This window comes from Emydura macquarii, unplaced genomic scaffold, assembly GCF_026122565.2.
Source record: "Emydura macquarii macquarii isolate MOO-44397 ecotype Brisbane River unplaced genomic scaffold, CSIRO-AGI_Emac_v2 contig_1253, whole genome shotgun sequence".
In the NCBI taxonomy this organism is placed as follows: Eukaryota; Metazoa; Chordata; order Testudines; family Chelidae; genus Emydura; species Emydura macquarii.
The window spans coordinates 4,901,462-4,920,662 of NW_027131390.1; the positions used below are offsets into that span (position 1 = coordinate 4,901,462).

The following is a 19,201-nucleotide window of genomic DNA, read 5'->3' on the forward strand; positions in this document are numbered from 1 at the left end:
CAGAGCCAAGAAATGAATGGAGATTTCCTGCATGCCAGGCCAGTGCATTAACCACAAGACCAACTCTCCTCCCTACTAATAGAGGGGTTTGTTACTCACTGTTAGTGCTGATCACACTCCCCCATCTGCCAGCATTCATGAGCTTTAGCTCCTTTCTAAACAGGTCAAGCTGCAGAAAGGCCATGGCAAGGTTCTGGATACCAAGAGTCTCTGCTTTGTAAGGATTCTCTCCACATCAGTGCAAACAGAGGGCTGTGGGAGGGCAGAGGAGAAGGAGGAGGAGAGTATGGCCAGCAAGTCTGCAGCAGCAGCAGATCACTTGTCAATGCCTTCACTCCCAAGATAGCAGGAGTAAAAGGTGATGCTTGTGGACAGCTGCTCCATACCGGGGGAGGGGAGTACCCCTTCCCCCCAACTTTCTTGTGGCTCCCTAGTGCAAAGCCTGGGAGTTTTGCCTGAAGAACGACTCCAGGATTCAATATTTGGGACCAGATTTCCAATGTACTTTCTCTCTTTAAGGGCCTAGTCTTACTGAATTCAATTATTAAACTTCTACTGACTTCAGTGAAAGCAGGATTATCACCTAATTGTGCAAGTGTCACAAAGTCCACTCACCACTGGAGCACCTCCTCCGAGTTGCTCTGGAGATGAGCTGGTTCCAGCTCTGATGCTCCCCTCTGTTGGTTCCTCAGCCCATGGTCTCTCTCTGGCACTTGGGGTTCTCCTTCATGACTCAGCCTCCAGCAGATCACTATAGTCCTCCCCTTCCAGAGTATGAAAGTTCTTCCATACAAAAGTGGCAGTTTTCCCTTCACTGCCCTGACCGTGCCACTCTTCTTGGTAGGCTATGTTCCCCTTTCAGCCACCTCTACTTCAGGTTCCAGCCCAGTGACCTTTTCACTAGCAATGGGGGCCTACACACTCCCAGATCATGTTGCTTTTCTGTTGGACTCCTTCCTACTGCTCAACACTACCCTCTGGCTCCTCCCTGCTCTAGGTTTACCAGCCCCAACGCCTTCCTCCCAGGGAGTAACCATAGGTTACTTAGCACCAAAGTCCCCCAACACAGCTCCTTTCTCCAAGGAAGTGACCGCAGACTATTTCCCCCATAGCTCTGTCCTGCTGCCAACTTCTTGTTTTTATAAACCTGGCCCAGGTCCTCCATCAGCTGGACCTCATCAGCAATTAGGCCTTAGCACACCCTGGCTTTACTCCAGGTGCAGCCTATGGGTTAATTGGCCTATTCTACCCGTTCAGGCCTCGTGTAGGGTGGGTGACCTTACAAGTGGATGACATGGGTGACTTCCCAGCGTGTCATGGGGGGGGCACTGGGATCAAGAGGCAAGGAGCAAGTCAGGCTTGGGGTGCAAGGCTGCAGAAGGGAGCTTGGGGCAATGTGTGGGAAGCAGTAGGGCCCAGGGGCGATGGGGGAATGGAGGAATGAGGAGGCCGGGGGGGTCAGGGGAGATGGGAAGATAGATGGGAAGGCAGCGGGGACCAAGGACAATGGGGGAGGTGAGTGTTTTTGACTACTTCCCAATCTTTTACTCTCCACATTGAAATTCAACAGCTTTGCTTGTGGATTTGTTTTCTGCATTTCTTTGAAGCCATCAGTCATGAAATGTTTGTCCTTAGTAGGAAAAAAAGACAGAGGTATGTTCTGGAGCGTTGCGAGGCAAATATGAATATATGGAATAAGAACATTCAACTGACTTCTGATAGAACAATAGGAAAAAGCATGGAAGTGAATGACAGAAGAAAGTTCAAGCCACTTTTTGTTGTGGGAAATGGCAGTGAACAAACCTACCCACTACGAAGGGTTTTTTCCAGGAAGTGTGGGCTGTCACAACTATCTGTCCCTTAACTATCTTGGGTAGTGTGCTAGTGAGGCAGTTCTCATGCTGCTCCTGCACCGTGCTTGTGAAGAGGAGGCCACAGCCACTTGAACACAGAATGAATGAACCTTATAGCCCAACGACCCCTCGACCTATCAGTACCAGCTCACCGAGCACCATGAAAATGTTTATGTGTTTTCTTTCTGTATTTATTATTGCACAGTTTATTGGGACTGTACTTTTTTGCTTATATCTTCACATGAAGCTGGATAAGGTAAGGTTAGAAATACGATAAACAGAGTGGTACTAACAATGATTTATATTCGGCACAAGGAAAACTGATTAACAATGGTGGAAAATGAAGCAGAATAATGCAAATCATTGTATTTGCATAGGAACAGCATTTATCACATAAACATTCTTGTTTATGCCTTAATTTTTATTTAATAAAAACACATTGTCAAGAAGAAATATTTTCCCCTTTAATTAACAAAATGATAATAGAGTAGCAAAGGGCAGTGTAGATTACATAAAGCCAAGCTACTTATTGGATCAGATTAAATACAGTGACGGTAGAATGATATATAGTTGGGTTGGTTTGAACAGTTTGACAGTTATTCTATGCTCTCCAGTGGGAGTAAGGTGAAAACTTCTATTTTGTGACTGTATTTTAGATTCATCACTATTGAGCTTTATGATGACAATTAGCAAGAGGAAGAGATTTCAGAAGCTTTTCGATATTTACCTGTGATAATTTTATAGTAAGTTTCACTTTAGGAATTGTCTTTCCACTTTAAGAAAAGGAGAGTGGAGATTTTTTTAAATAAGCCCAATCCAAATTATTCTGCTTCATGTTTCTAACAACATTTTTTAAAGAATTCAAAATTTCAAAACTGTTTTGAAGTTTGCTCTTATTCAAGCTGCAGCCAGACCACCCTATGTTTATAATCACTTGCCTACAACTAATTTTTAGTTATGTAAAAGAAAAGATATGCAGCAAGTGAGCCAGTTGTGTTTCAAATACCAATAAAACTACCTAATTGGGTATAGAATAAAGCAGTGGTTCCCAACCAGTGGCCCGCGGGGTCTTTGAAAGTGGCCGGTGGCTCCCCTCCGGCTAGCTGCAGAAAGGAGCTGCTGCTTAAATACCCAGGCAGAGCGCGTTGCTGGGTCCTCTGGCTGTAGCAGGGAGCACGGCAAAGTGTTCTGCCTGGGTCCCTAGGTGCTGGAGTCCCTGCTGGAGCCAGAGGGAGGGGAGCACTGATCTCCCATCCCCCTGACTGCAGAAGGGAGCCACTGCCTTGGGACCTGGGACGGGAGATCCTCCTCGCTGAACTTCTTTCCTCTGGCTGCAGTGGGGTGGGGGACGACTGCTGGTGGAGACTGGTGGCCCTTCAGGGTTGAAAAAATTATATTTGTGGCCCTCGAGCCAAAAAGATTGGGAACCACTGGAATAAAGTGTATTCTCCTTAAAAAGGTTCACAGATAAAATCTTTCTCATTGAAATTAAAACTATACATTTTTGCATATTTAAAATTTAAATTTAAATGAGTTAATACTGATCCCTAATAATGAAATGTAGAACTGGGCTACAAGATGCAAAATAGTCTGGAAGATTAAGAATGTGTTAGTTTGCATGCGGTGGACCAGTTTGTGAATGCTTTACTCACCTTGAGTGGTGCCTTACTATGCAAATAGTCCCACTGATTTGAATGGGACTACTTGTGTAAGTATGGTGCTACTCAAGAGAAACAAGGCATCACAGTCTGTCCCAGTGAATGTAATAACTAGTTATTGCAACAAAATGTTATTTCTCTGACTTATGACACCCACTGTTTTGGTCTAAAAGAAAATGAAATGCAGTTATACACCATAGTAAGAGCTACATTTTATTTACAGTCTGAATCTGTATAGAGTTCTTGACTCTGCATTTGGATAACTAGCGCAGACCATGCAGAATTCCACTTCAGTCACTGGGAAGGTGCATGGACACACAGGAACCTGTGTTCTTCCATCCCAATACAGGCCTATGAACAGCCTCAAAGATTTCAGTGGGAGTTCTTACCGACTCAAGTTTCTACTCCACAAGAGTAAGGGTGGCAGAATCAAGCCCTTCATCAAGATACAGAAATCTATAGCAACTGTTTGATGACGTTTCACCTTTTGCGTTTTGAAAAGGGGAAAATGTAAACTAATACAAAAGATTTGAGAGCAAGTTTCAATTGCTGTGACTTATTTTATGTAATCCTATGTGGGACCCAGTCCCACAGCTGTTACTTGAGCAAAATTCCCATTGAAGTCAGTGGGAACTTTGCTTGAGTATGGACTTCAGGATTGGGCCCATGAGGTATGGTGTACGGATCAACCTTTTCATGAGACGTTATTTCAGAACAGAGTGAATTTATTTTCCTTTGTCACTTGTCCTCTAGCATTCTGTTTACTCTTTCTATTATCTCACTGACAGGTGGAATTGGAGATGAATTTACAAGAAGATTACTTGTTCCTGAGAAAAATACAAAAATGTCGGAAACCAGAAGGTGCGGGCTCATCATTCTTGGACTGTAAGGAGATCATAAACAGATTAGAGAATCTGCTAATCAAGGTAAGATGCTATTAAACAAATAAAGATGCTGATAAAGATTTGCCATGCCACATATGTACTCATGCATACATACACACACACACGATACTGCAAAGCTGTATTTAAAAAGCAATATTTGTACCATTCCACATATTGGACCGGATTCCGATCTCATTTAAACTGGAGTTAAATCCAGAATAACTCCACTGAAGTAAATGGAATTATTCTGGTATAAGTGTGATCAGAATCTGACCCACCAGAACACGCATTATAGAGCCTCACTGTGCAAGCACAAACACGTGTAGGTAATTTTACTCACACAATCTGCCCCACTTGGCAATGGAATGTTTGCCTTAGAAAGTTTGAGGCTCATTTGCATTGAATGAAATTTTTAACAGACATGGGATAAAATGATATTTAACTATTTATCATGTAATGAAGACAAAGGTATAGGGAAGGTTCATTTATACTGGAGTTTGGTTATTGTGTTTGTTTCTAATGTAAGCTCCAGCGGGCTCGGATCACGTCTCCTTCATGTTAAATATAGTGCATGGCTGTGGGATTGGAACAATTTTTATTGTGGGGGTTCCGAAAGCCATTGAACAAAAGTGTAAACCCTGTATATGATGGAAACCACTTCAAGCCAGGCCATGCTGCCACACCCCTTCACCCGTAGTTCCAGTCCCTTGGTGCATGGAATACTACTGACATTTAGTACATCATAATTATTACACAGGAGTAACAAATTATCCATAACAATATTTACAGTGCACCAAGTATGAAAAATGTAGGTGACAAAATACAGTCACGCTAAGCCCTTCACAATATTTTCTCATTTTTACATCAAAATGAGTTACGCCATGTAACAAAAATCTTACCCACTATTGAACAAACAAGACAGTAGCTACAAAAGTGTACACAAGAGGTGGTGTTCTCAGTATAGCACTCAGGGCTTTGACACCCTACCTCTCATCAGCTTAGTGGGATTGGAGCTGAAGCTCTGCAAGTTGATCTTAGATTGTATCCATTCATGAACATTGTTCTGCTGTCAGCTTTCAAGCAGACCTGGACAGGGAGCTACATTTGTGGGCTGCTGGTAGGATCTGACCCTGTGTGCTAAATAGTACACAGAAGGTCTGATTCTTCACTGTCTTGTGCCTTGTGCAGAACTCACACCTCTGCAAGGGGGGTGTAAAATGCTGCCACCAATGAGAGATTTGGTTGCATTTTTACACCCACATTGCAAAGGTGTCAATGACTACACAAATTACAAAGTGCCTGAGAACTGAGCCCAGACACTGTGCTCATTTTATTATTGGGGCAGAGATGCAGCACATACTGTTAGGCAGCTAGAAAAAAGTCTGCTATTGCACATTCATGAAGAAGCAATGCAGCAGATTATTTGAGATGCATGAGAACGATGTGCATAACCCATGTGAGGTTAAATTCTGACCTGGCGCAGACTCTGGATGTTATAGAATCATAGAGTTGGAAGGGACCTCAGGTGGTCATCTAGTCCAACCCCCTGCTCAAAGCAGGACTAACCAGGACTAACCTTAGCTATATACAGTCCTTGGTTTGCACAGGGACATGCAGTGCCATTAACGTTAGTGAGAATTCCTCGCATAGATCTATGATAGCGCATGGCTCCAGATTGTTGATGTCAGCTGCATGGACATGTTTCATCATGAATTTTTTAAAAGCAGGTACTTAACAATGAGCTCATTCATGAGGCACTAATTAGGATCCATTTGATGTACTCAGTAAACTTTTGGCATTTCCTAGTGAATGGAATAGGAGAAGAGAACCAGCTAATGAAGTCTGAATTGGTGTCAGACTAAGGGAAGGTGCCCTCAATCTGTCTATCCCTTGGCATAATTAATTAGCAGTGTTTATTCTGTTCAGTAGATAGAGTAAATTGGCATTGCCTAACTGTGTAAAGTGGATTCTGGTAGCATACACAGTAGGGGCCTAAACTAAAGCCCAATAAAGTCAAATGGCAGTCCTTATGAAGGTTTTGAATCAGCTCTTGTTGATAAAGCAAATCATGCCTGAAACTGACCGGCCTCATCAGTTCCTAATACCCTACCATGTGTTAAGAACTGGAGGAGACCAGCCTTACACTTTTTTAATTGCCCTGCAAAAGCATTCTTCTAAGTGTTTTCAAATACACTTTTTCTGTCACAGCATTTTAATGATATAAAATCTAAAATCAAAGACCCTTTAAACTGTGAGGTACAAATGGAAAGTCAAAACTCTGCTGCACATGACCTCAGCAGAGCTGTTTATGTGGTGATACGTATCCCAGAACTGAGAACCAACAGAGCTCAGGGCCAAATTGTAACCTCACTGACACCTTTTGAATCCAGTGCTGGAGAATAGGTTTTAAATATTTGCTGTACCAAAGCAATGAAAAATATTGCTTACCATAAAAATGAATTCCAATGGGCAGTACTGCAGGGAAGAAAAGATCTCACAATATGGGTGATGAAAATGGGAACTTATTGGCACTTTTTTCTGCTTTCTCAAATATTTACTTTCTCTTTCTACATCAGAAACACTGATAAGGTAGTTGAGGCGCTAAAGAGAACAGAGGATTACACACAGTGAAGAGGAGCTGTCAATTTCTTTTATTTAAACCTTGCCAAACAGTAATAATTGATGTCATTTGTAGTGTATCTGTGTTGGAGCCAGGGGCATTGTATTATACCCCCATGTGCTATGCTTTGTTTATGTACTAGCATTGATTCTGCTAATGCAAGGTCAGGGTGGTTTGCCAGAAGAACAAAACTTGGGGAATCTATTCTCCAATCTTTTTTGACTTGTGGAATTTTTACCATATAATGAGGCTGGTAGGTAGGGGATGTCTTAGTGTTCTAAACATCTGATTTGAAATGCCAGCAGTCCTTCTGTCTCTTAAATCAGGCAACAGGAATAACAGGCAGTTTAATATGGGTTAACCTTTAGGGTCAATCTGTTTTTCTCTGTATGGGGATTTAAAATCTTAAGGTATAGGTTGGCTGCCCATTATTGTGCAGTGTGCTGTACACCCATTGGTACACCCTCTATCTCCCCAAGTTGGCTACATGTCAGTGAAGTAATGTGTTACCTTTTGTAGTCCCCTGCAATGCTTTGGGATGACAAATTTAATGTAAATCTAAAATATTCTGGGTCAAATTCTCCTCTCAGTTATGTTGGTGCAATGCTCTTTACTATGAATATCATTATATGGTCACAGATAACTCCAAGAGTACTATGATGATACCTTTGGTTATCACACATACATTGTCGGATGAGATGTGCTGTGTTTGGAACACTAATTAAATGTGTTTTTAAATCCATGAATAACCTTTTTTAATGTTCTGGTTTTAGGATGTAAATGTCAACACGGATGGTGCAAGGCCTGAAAAGCAAAAAGGTATATTTCTTGACATTCTGGAAAAACTTTTACTAAATAAAATAAAATGGAAACTAATTCTGTCAAGAGACAATTTTCTTTGCATCACTGAAAACACCATAGATAACATAGGAAATATGGTGATGTTGACTTGCCCTGTGTTTGGAGCCTGATCTTGCTCCCAGTGAAGTCAATGGCAACTGTCCCATGCAGCAGGTTTTGTTCCTTATGATGTGTCAGAAGGTCTAAAGTCAATGCCTTAATATCTGTGGCAATCCTTTAGCTTAACTGTGTCATTTTGGAACAAGATTAGAGGCTTACTTTGCTCAGCATCTGGGTCTTTCAGTGCTTTTATATCATGATAGCATGAGGCAGTAGAACATCTGTACAAATGTGAGAAGGACACGATGTCAGGAGAATGAAAGTGCTTGTCAGGAAAGCTACCAAAAAGTGCTCAATTGCTAAATCTACTGGCATATAAGCCAGTAACGAAGCACTGTTCTGCCAGTGCCCTAATGTTGTAAATCCTTTAATGTGCACAGGCAGAAAATATTTTACCTGCTGTTTACTATGTATTGTATGCTCCATCATTGCTCTAAGGCCAAGTGTTTGTACCAATTAACGAGAACCTGCTGCTAATTAAAGCCAGTGAGTTAAAGCCAACTCTCTTGAAGTCAATGGGACTCCACACTTGCAACTAAAGGGAGGATTAAAACACAACATATTCAGAAGGAATGTGAAAGTGGCATGCATGTAAATATTTATTGGTGGTGTGCATTTTACAGTCCTGCCTGAAGGATTTCTGTTGGTGCATCTGTCAGATCTTGGCTGGGCTCCTGTAAAGGAATGTCTTCACTGCAGAGTTAGCCCAGGCAATTAGCACCTGGGTCTGAGCATCCATCCAAGTTAGCCTAGCTTATGTGTGAGCAGCCGCACTGCAAAGCCAAGCCTGTATTACTGTAACCTCACCGGTGCTACTCTCAGCCACGCGTGTCACTCAGACTTCTGGGGGCACATCCCATAGTTCATGGGGCTGCAGTAAATTGAGCCACTCTATAATTATTTCCCAGTAAATGGTGGGAGAATTTGTCTGTCTTTCTGGACACACGGGTAGAATTATGGGAAGGCCTTGGAGGATTATCGGCATTCAGTGATTTAGCCTGCGTCCCCTCAGCAAAGTGGGCACATTACCAGCCTGAGTGAAATTGGACACAGACTCTAAGCACCATCCCCCAGCCATGTTAGCTAACCTGGGATGAAAGCCCCACCAAACTTGGGAGAGAGGGTTTCTGTGTGTGGATGGGAGGGGAATTAGAGGCAACATCCGAATCAGAGTCTGGGCTAATTCGGCAGTGAAGACATATCCTAATACAATCTGCTTGAGGTGGACTGACAAAGGCTTATTGAAGTGGTTAGTCACTGCAGACACAGCATTCCACTGCCTGGGCGGAGCTGGTTTCTGTGAGCACATCACACCTTTGCACTGTGCAGCCCACCAGTGACCTAGTGGCAATTCAACATGCCAGCCAGCCAGCCCTCCAGGGCCTGGGACTTGGTTATTTAACACATCATCTGTCGCCTCATTGGAGCCTTACCTTTGAGGTTTGCTTGAGATGTCTCTCCTGTCAGTGCCTGGAACACACCCTTCCAAGGTCAGCAGCAGGCCACCCTCAGCTGAAAGTCCCCAACTTGTTCCAATTTGCATTCGTGCACAGGGGAACGTGTATATGTTTTCTTCGGTCAGACTTTTGACTGAACATGAATTTAGGCCCTGGTCCTGCAGGTCTCAGCAGGGGCACTAGGGTCTGCTTCCATGGGGCTCATGCAGGATTGGGACCTTTGAGTCTTTTGGACAGGCAGGTTTTCAGTGAGCGATGGGGCTTTTTAAATCGGTTCTGGCTCTTGGGTACTTTAATATTATTACACAGCACTAGGTGCATCCAGTGCAGTCACTGTACTGCCTAAGATAATGAATAAGGATAAATACATGAATAAATCACTATTCTTGTTTGATTGTAGATGACAGGCAGCAACCAATTTCAGCTCACCTGATGGGGTTCAAGAACAGCACCAAGTCAGTATCAGGTAAGGAACCCAGCTTTGCCAGACCCTACTCACAATTAGGGGGTGGGGAAGGAGAGGAGAGTGGGATTTATAAGTGGTGAAATAATCATAATAATTGTTATGATAATCGGGAGGGCGTCTCTAGTGGAGTTCCTGAGGGGTCAGTCCAGAGTCCGGTACTATTCAGTATTTTCATTAATGACTTGGATAATGGAGTGGAGGGAAAGCTTATAAAATTGCCGATGACAGCAAGCCTGGCAGTGTTGCAAGCCTTTGGAGGTCAGGATTAGAATTCAAAATAATCTTGACAAATTGGAAAACTGGTCTGAAACCAACAAGATGAAACTCAATAAAGACAAGTACAAAGTACTACACTACAAAGTACTGGAAGGCCAAATCAAGTGCACAACTACACAACAGGGAATAACTGGCTTGTCGTACCCAAATCCTGAAGTTATAGTGGGTCACAAATTGAATATGAGTCGATGCAGTTGCAAAAAAGGCTAATATTCTGGGTACATTAACAGGAGTGTTATGTGTAAAATGTGGGAAGTAATTGTCCCGCTCTTTTCATCCGGAATACTGTGTCCAATTTTGGATGCCATGCATGAGGAAAGATATGGATTAAGTGCAGAGAGTCCAGAGGAAAGCAACAAAAATGATAAAAGGTTTAGCTAACCTAACCTATGAGGAAAGGTTAAAAAACTGGGCATGTTTAGTCTTGAGAAAAGAAGACTGAGTGGAGACCTGATAACCGTTTTCAAATATGTTAAGGGGTGTTATAAAGAGGACTGTGATCGATTGTTTTCCATGTACACTGATGGTAGGTTAATAAGCAATGGACTTAATTTGCAGCAAGGGAGATTTAGGTTAGATATTAGGAGAAACTTTCTAACTATAAGGCCAGTTAAGTTCTGGCATAGGCTTCCAAGTGATGTTGTGAAATCCCTGTCATTGGAGGTTTTTAAGAACAGGTTGGACAAACACCTGTCAGGGATGGTCTAGGTTTACATGGTATGCCTCAGTGCAGAGTGCTGGACTAGAAGACTTCTTGAGGTTCCCTTCCAGCCCTCCATTTCTATGATTCTATGAAAATATTTAGTTCTTCTATAGTGCTTTTTTTCATAGAGCTCAAAGCACTTTATAAGGACTTTATAAACACTTTATAAAGGAGAAGAGTAGCATTATGCCCATTTTTCATATGGGGAAACTGAGGCACAGAGCTGTGCCGTGACTTGCCCAAGGTCACTTAGCAGGCCAATGGCAGAGCCAGGAATAGCATTCAGATGTCCTGAGACCCTGTCCTCTGCTCTAACTACTGGGCCACACATTTTCCTGTGTGGGATTTTATGCTTCAGGGAATCAAACTCAATGGTAACTATGTAGAGTATTATTCTTGAGTATGATGATATTGTATGTAGACTAATTCCTGCTTGCCTTACTCATGCGCGTCCGCCCACTGTACTCCAATGTGACAATGCACTTGAGTAAGGTGGGCTGGATTCGGCCCTATGTGAAATGTAATTGAAAGACTACGGTGAGTTAGAAGGCAATAATTCCAGCATAGGAGTTTGGTGACACCATGAACTAAAACCTCACAATGAACATTTTTTCTTTTGCTTCATTTCTGGTGGCTTTCTGTTTTTTTAATATCATGTTTCCTAGAAATAAATAATGGATGGTCTTGAAAGCATTTTTTTGATGAAAAGGAAATAATGTCATTGTTTTCAAATGAGACCAGCCTCCTGCTGAAACCTAGCTTAAAATACATTTGATCTGGTAGGCATGTCACTCACGGGACTCCCGTGGCAGTGAAGGCATGGTCAACACTTTGAAGGACTGCAGAATTGAGTGCCTTTAGCAGAAGGTGTGTGTAGTGTATCTGTGCGTAGTCTTTGTGTGCGTGCTTTTCCTATGTCTGGTGGTCATTTTTACAAGAAAAGCTGCTAAGTGAAGAGTAGCAGCAGACCAGGGGATTGTCATTCTCAGCTGTGAGTGGAGAGGGTTAGGACTGGTTTAAGTGAAGAATAATGTTTATCATATGAAGAATCCGAAATAGTCCATGTTAAACTGTCAGAGCAAAATAATAAGGCCTCATCCTGTAAACTCTTAGTCATGAGTGTAGTCCTTACTCACGCAAAGCGTCTCACTCTTCTCAAGGCTGTATGTACACTTTGCCTTAAAATTTCCCATCACAGGTATAGCAACAGTGAGAGCACTCATTAGATAGAGCGCTGATGGTCATTGGCTTTAAAGGGTCTGTCTACGCTGCAATTTAAAGTCCACAGCTGGCCAGTGCCAGCTGACTCAAGCTAAGGGATTCGGGCTAAGGGGCTGTTTAATTGCAGTGCAGAGGTTCGGGCTCAGGCTCGGGCCCTGGGAGATAGGAGGGTCCCAGAATTTGTGCTGCAGCCCCAGCCTGAACATCTATTTTGCAATGAAACAGCCCCTTAGCCCGAGCCCCACGAGCCCGAGATAAGTTTTTTAGTGTAGCCCTGGCCAACGAGACAGCCTACAAGATCAAAAGTGTATGAGTAAGAGTTTACAAGACTCATAATCTGCTAAAAATCTCTAAACCTAAGCACATTTCGATTTACTCTGGAGTAGCTACCAGTAAACAGCAATTGCTCTTTCCATCTCTGACGCTACAACTCATGCAGACTTTATTCCATCTTATAGCTCAACCCATAGCCTTGAGGAAAACTTAGTATCAGATAAAAATCACAGAAGCAAGAAGTTACTACATTAAAAACTCCCAGTAATCCTATTGCAATTATAATGCAAATTAACAAACACCCAGAAATGACCTGATCTGGCTGGAACTCCGTGCTTAGACATTGGGGAAAAAGAAAACAAGACAGTGAAATGCACATGTGTAGACCTCATGCATTCCTTCACTAACAGCACTTCCTATTAAATGACAAGATACCCATTCTGGTCTCATTGCAGTGAATGGTATTTTGGTTTCTGCAGGGTTGGGTTCTTTGTGAGGTAATTAGAAACACTGATACTGGATATTTTCTCATATTAATAGCCGAGGCTGGAATTCAGTCTTTTCTCTTTAGTGGATTATAGTAGGTCTCTCAACGCATAGCTTGCTCTGGAGCAGTCATGGGGTCTAATCCTTCAATGGGATTATTTGTGTGCCCTAGGTCAAGATCAGCCTGTGGGTGTTTAAATTCTGCTCTGTACTGTAGTGCCATCAGGTCTAGCAAACATCTAGAAACCGTAGTTATTTATTTTGTACTTCCTCGCCTGATTCTCACTCTCCTCTCCAAGATTTATTTTTAATGCAAGGTTGAAAATGAATAGTTCTCAATAGACTTCAACAGGCCTTGATTCTGCGTTAGAGAAGTCAATGGGAACTTTGTAATTGACTTCAGTGGGCACAGAATCAGGCCCTCAGAGAAAAAAGCCCTTTATGGGTATGTCTACTCAGCAACTAGACACCCGTGCCAGCTGGCTCAGACTTGTGGGGCTCAAGCTGTGGGGCTGTTTCATTCTGTGTAGACTTCCAGGCTTGAGCTGGATCCTGAGATCTAGGAACTTCCCACCACTCAGGGATCCAGAACCAGGGCACCAGCATGAACCCAGACAGCAGTGAAACAGCCCCACAGCCCAAGCCCTGCGAGCCTGTTGGCTGGCATGGGCCAGCCACAGGTGTCTAGTTGCTGTGTAGACATACTCAAAGGGTTCAGGCTGGAGCTCAGGTTCTGAAGCCTAGGGAGAAGGGTGGGCAAGCTGCAACATCTACAGAGCTGTTTTAAGTGCCATAGTGCAAGCCCTCGTCTGTACACTGGGGCCGTGAGACTCACTGCTGCAGTCTGTGTATGTGTACTGTAATTGCTTGCCTTATTTCATGTTCACGGTCTTTTTAGTTGTTTGAGATCAAAACAAAGTATCTCAAACTGGTTTAATTCCTTTGCTGTGCCTCATAAAATGGGCCAAATGTATTTGTGAGAATGTCTTTAAAAGCAGAAATCATTTAGACATGTGCCAAGTAGATACAGGTGGGTAACAAGCTGATCCCAGTTACGCTACTATAAATGAGTGGTGTTACTCTTTAAGACACATACACATAGACATACATCTGTGCACGCACACACTAACATACACACATACTCTCTCCCTCTAAAACACATACACACATACATGCTCATAAGAAAAATATCACTGCAGGGATCGCTAAAAGAAATCCCTTGAATCTATGACTGTACAAGTCAACTAAGAAAAGTCCCCTCCCTCTTTTACTCAGCTCGGGCATTTTATATACACCGAAAGTGTCCTTGACATCTCCACTCACCCCCACTAGCTGTGGCAGCTGGCACACACACAACAGCCCAGTCTGGCGCGCAGCACAGATAGTGCTGCTGATGCTGTTGGAGATTTGTGTTTTGCCACAAGCACGTTTATGGTTTGCAAGTTTCCAGGCTCTGAGGCCACCCATTAATGTCGAATGAAACCAGCAGCAAGTTTATTTTTATACTTTCTCACCTGAGTCTCACCCTCTTCAGTAGCTGGAAGAGGGCAAAGGAAGGAGGAATCTAAGAACAGATCAGAAACTAACGTCAGCAACAGGGTATTAAACACACAACATAAAAACCATCATTCATTTCAGAGGGACTCTTCCTGGTTAGGAGCTAGCTCCTATCAAAGGCAATGCCTGAGCACCTGAAGGCTGCATTGATTTCAATGGAGTTATGCCAATTTACACCAGCTGAAAATCTCATTGTGTTTATTATTTGTAGCAAAACGTATTATAACCATGACTATTTCTCTGCTGCATTAAGAAGGCAAAATGCTAAGCCACACACCAAGTCGATTAAAGAGGACAGTTTAGGTTAAGAACCAAAAACCCCAACTTCCTTCCTGTGTATAAATAACACAGCAGGGCCAATCGGTGGCCATGCTAGTGCTGGCATCCCATCACAGTGCAGAGAGGAGGGAGACACTATCCACCTAGAGCTCCCAGTCCAGCTCTAATAATTCCCATTAAGGTCTGTCAACTTGTACATGATGTCAATTGGCACAACTACTTGCCATGAAGAACAAAAAACCCCTTTCTCCCAGAGCAGGAGGGAGCACAGAAAGAGAGAGCCTGTGCTGTGGGCAGCGCTTACAGAAGAGGAGTGTCTGGGCAGGGGTAGGATGGCAGTCATTTCTTCCTTGCACCCTAGATGGAGACTAGAAAGCTGTGCTGGGGAGCAGGTATCTTGCTACATGCCATAGATACACTTAATGAGAGACAGTCCTTACCACAATGAGCTGACAGTGTACACAGACAAGGGAGACTCAAGGTGGGACCCATCCCATTCACATGAAACTTTCAAATGGTATTTTGTTTCTCCTAATGTGATTTCTGACTCATTCAACTCAATAGTGATGTTTTTCCCTCCACAGTTTTACAGTGGCAGAAAACAGGGTATGCCCCTACGAGCAAGCTGATATCCTACGAAGGAGGGAAACTGAAGGTGGAAAAAGAAGGGCTGTACTACATCTACTCCCAGGTCAGCTTCTGCACCAAACCAGTTCCTGGGGCGCCATTTACGGTGTTTGTTTATTTGAACCTACCATCGGAATCTGATCGGCTCTTGTTAAAGGGACAGGATACACACAGCTCAAGCTCATCCCGTGTTTACTGTGCCCTCCAATCCACTCACCTGGGAGGCGTGTTTGAACTCCGGCAAGGTGATGTGGTGTTTGTTAATGTGACAGATTCAACTCAAGTGAACTATGATCATGGAAACACATACTTTGGTATGTTTAAACTCTATTGAGGAGTGACCTGCCGTGAAGAACGGAGCTGCAGAAGGCCCAACCCCAACTTTGTTGAACAAAGTGACTTCTCCTGGTTTCCAATATTTATGTTCCTCTGAATCTTTAGTTTTCTTGTACCTAGTTCTGTATATTTTTGTTATTTATTAACAAGGGCGGAATGAGTCCTTAGAACAGAAATGGAACTTTGTTCACACCTTTTCATTGTGGAATGTCTGCACACATCTGTATCATATGTACGTAAGCCTTCCAGGCCATGTGTGCTATTACTTGTCTGACAGGATGGATACGCTTAGTTAGTGGAACATAATGAGTGTTTCTTTCCAAACAACATTACATATCTCTCAGGGGGCTCCAGTCAGTCAGATAGATGATATGTACCTCTTTTTCAATCTGCTTATAAAATAACAATGGAAATACTTAAAAGGTTTAGAAATATCTTTTCTAGGAAAAAAGCAATCAGCAAATTGCTGTTCTTAAGTGGTAACTGCCAATGATACATGTTTGCCATTTAAATTGTATATTTCACCTGAAGTATCCCTTCTTGTCATCTCTGAATATGGACAATACACAATCTTCAGAGCCTTATACCTTTTATAATCATGTGATATTTGCTGAGGCTTCTTCATACTGGGTGAAATTCACTCTGGAGCAGAGGGGCCTGCACAAGGCCCATGTGCCACTTACGTCCTCAGAACAGGGCTTCAGTGAGACATACATGGTCCTTTGCCCGGGGTGAATTTCATCCACAGGCCTAGCTTGTCCTGTATAGATCTGTGCATGGAGGGGACACTCTGCTCATGGAACAACCCACACACATGTGGAAGGGGCCTCAGCCACCCCCCCCTCCCATCACTTATCCCTCTCTCCAGCCCCTCTGGACAACCCTCCTCCATGGGCCCTTGTTCCACACTAAGGGAAGGAATGGGAAGGCAGAGGGCTGGACGAGGCAGGATCCTTTGTCCAGTCCTATGATACACCTCCAAGCTGTATTATCTATTGCATAGAGCCTCCCCTGGGCATCTTGGGGCTACCACAACCAGGGAAGATCCTGGGAGAGTGGCTCCATTGGAGTCACTGGTGCCAAAGCTGGTGCAGAAGAACTGGACCTCTGTGGGAGAGGGTGAGCTGGGCCATAATAAATTAAGACATTTACATAGCATCTTCCACCCAAAGATCCCAATTGCCAAGAGATTTTTCAGGGGGCCTGAGCTTGGAACTCTTACTCACTCCAGCAGTGCTCACTCATGGAAGTAACCCCGTTGAAGTCAATAGGATTGCTTATGTAAGGGTTGCACTCTACAGGACTGGGACATAGGAGTTTTTGCCTGAATGAAGCTTGCCAAGAGTGGCCCATATAGCATACCATGGTCACTTGCCCCATCGTCAATATGCAGCCACTTCTGGGATGGAAAGCAGTAGACTTTAAAAACAAAACACACTGATACCAGTGATTGGGAATTTGAGGCCTGATATTGCACCTACTCATGTCAATGGGAGGCGTGCTCGGAATCTGCCAGTCTAATTTTACATGTAGTATTGTTGGCATAACTTTATTAGAGAATGAAGTCAGTGAAATGTTCTTGTTCGCTGCATTGTGTACAAATTATTTATTTAATTAATGCTGTATTATATTCATGGACACAGGAAAGGAACCACTCACAGCTGCATTGAAAAATAGAAAGCATGAAAGGAATAAACAGGATTGTTATATTTGTGCAGTAATGTTGGTTCCCCGGTATTGAATGTTGAGTTCTGAAGTGCTAAACAGGAAATGCTGTGTTGCTTACACATCACAGTGCTGAGCTAGTTTGCAGTCTCGCTACAACAATTGGTGTAGAATTCTGCACACTGTAGTGTTACAAATAACATACCCTTTATAAATTAATAAAATTTCATTTTTATACAGTTTTTGACATGGTTGCATTTTTAAAAAAATATAATGTCAGAGTTTGCCACTCTGATTTGGGATCTAGTATAGAGTTCTATACCGTTGCCCATCACTGTAGTATCTGAGCGTTTATACTACAGGATACTACATAGGTTTTCCTAACTGAAGTCACGACACTCAATATTATATTTACCCTTGCACTCTGACAGGGATTTTGACTTTTCCTCTGTCGCCATACACAATATGCCAGTGCTTGTTTTACCCATGTATGTCCTGTGTATCTGTCTGAGGTTCCCACTCCCTCCCTCTCTCTTTTTTTTTTTTTTTGCATAACTTCCTCCTCCTGCAAAAATTACTCTTCATCAAACTGAAGTGGAAAAGTGAAATTGTCTCAGCCAATCACAGTGCAGTTACATACATAGCTACAGTTCCCTCCCCCCGTTTTAAGTAATTCTCTTCACATCGATTGATTCAGGGAGCCTTATTTGCATACTGATTCTGTTTGTACAGCAACTACTTAATATGCAAATATATGTACCCTTGTTGGCTGCCAGCCAACATTAGTCAGTCGGAGTGCAAGGATCTGTATAACCATTGTATAGTTATTTCTCACAGATTGTCCTGTGAATGCAACTCTGTGCACTCCCATTTCTGCAGTGCAGCAGTGCTGAGTCCTGTGATGGGGGTCGGGGCTGCATCATGTAATATATAGCGGTGTCTCTTGCATTCAACAACCAATATTAAAATAAGTAATGACATGATCCCAACTGGAGGATATTTAGCACAATGGAAACTTATGGACTTTTGAAAATCATTTTACATTGTCATAGAAATCAAACCCACTTATAGGATCTGGTGGGACTGGACAGCAGACACCTCAGGGCAGAAAATCAGCTACAGCTGGGAAGAAGAGAACTTATCAAGGCTTCTGTTCCTGAAGCAGGGGCTTTCACCAGGTCTCTGTAGCAGTCAGCATTGTTGACCATGAGATATTGCCATCTCATCTGGAGAGAGGTGGCAGGAGTCCGGGGGAATGCACAATGATCAAGGCACTCCAGGGCCTGTGCCCAGGACATCTAAAAGATGTCTAAAGATCCAGGATGAAGATAGTGGTCAACAATTCTGCTCAGGCATGACAGAAGTCTCTGAAATAAGGGTAAGGCTCTTCTTTGTGGGACACAGAGCTTTGCTGGGGGCTGGTTGGAGACTGTGGATCAAACCCTCCTCCCCCCATGTTCTGTGTTCAAGCATAAAAAGAGAGAGCATCATTCAGGCTTTAATCCTTCCTCTACATATAGTGCATTCTCTCCACAAGCACTTACTGAAAGTAGAATTTTCTACATTCCTAGACATAACCCTATAAATCATCATACTCATCATACCATAACACCCCCATTGGGAAGCTAGTTATTGTAACACAGAGGAACTAAGAAACATTACAACTATCTTTTGCTCCAAGTGCAAGGTGCATTTTTTGACCCTGCCTCCTCTAACATAAACACACAGTAATGTGTATTAAAAAAACCCAACCAAACAAAAACGCGACCAAACCAAAATAGTTCACTGCACACACAATCCTCCCCTGGTGAGAGGATGAGAGAAAAAAAAACTGACACGACAGATGTTAGTTACTTTGCTTAATGCACTACGAAGGTGCT

General features: G+C 43.0%; 1 protein-coding gene across 2 annotated transcripts; it reads left to right on the top strand.

The window, feature by feature from the left end:
* Positions 1-1,468: 1,468 nt before the first annotated feature.
* Positions 1,469-17,560, top strand: CD40LG (CD40 ligand). 2 transcript variants are annotated; one of them, XM_067549698.1, is made up of 5 exons: positions 1,469-1,515; positions 4,300-4,437; positions 7,789-7,834; positions 9,833-9,898; positions 15,278-17,560. In XM_067549698.1, exons 1-5 carry the CDS (start codon positions 1,480-1,482, stop codon positions 15,652-15,654), a joined length of 663 nt encoding a protein of 220 aa, XP_067405799.1. In that variant the 5' UTR covers positions 1,469-1,479; the 3' UTR covers positions 15,655-17,560. The 2 variants fall into 2 exon arrangements, with proteins under 2 accessions (XP_067405799.1, XP_067405798.1); XM_067549697.1 differs by lacking the exon at positions 1,469-1,515 and adding an exon at positions 1,954-2,109.
* Positions 17,561-19,201: the final 1,641 nt, after the last annotated feature.

What these genes read in the sequence shown, in the direction of transcription:
- CD40LG (XM_067549697.1), top strand. Translation starts at nt 1,954, where the DNA reads ATGAATGAACCTTATAGCCCAACGACCCCTCGACCTATCAGTACCAGC. An exon ending in TTCACATGAAGCTGGATAAG is followed by an intron (nt 2,110 to 4,299) that starts GTAAGGTTAGAA and finishes TCTCACTGACAG; the next exon opens with GTGGAATTGGAGATGAATTT. An exon ending in TAGAGAATCTGCTAATCAAG is followed by an intron (nt 4,438 to 7,788) that starts GTAAGATGCTAT and finishes TTCTGGTTTTAG; the next exon opens with GATGTAAATGTCAACACGGA.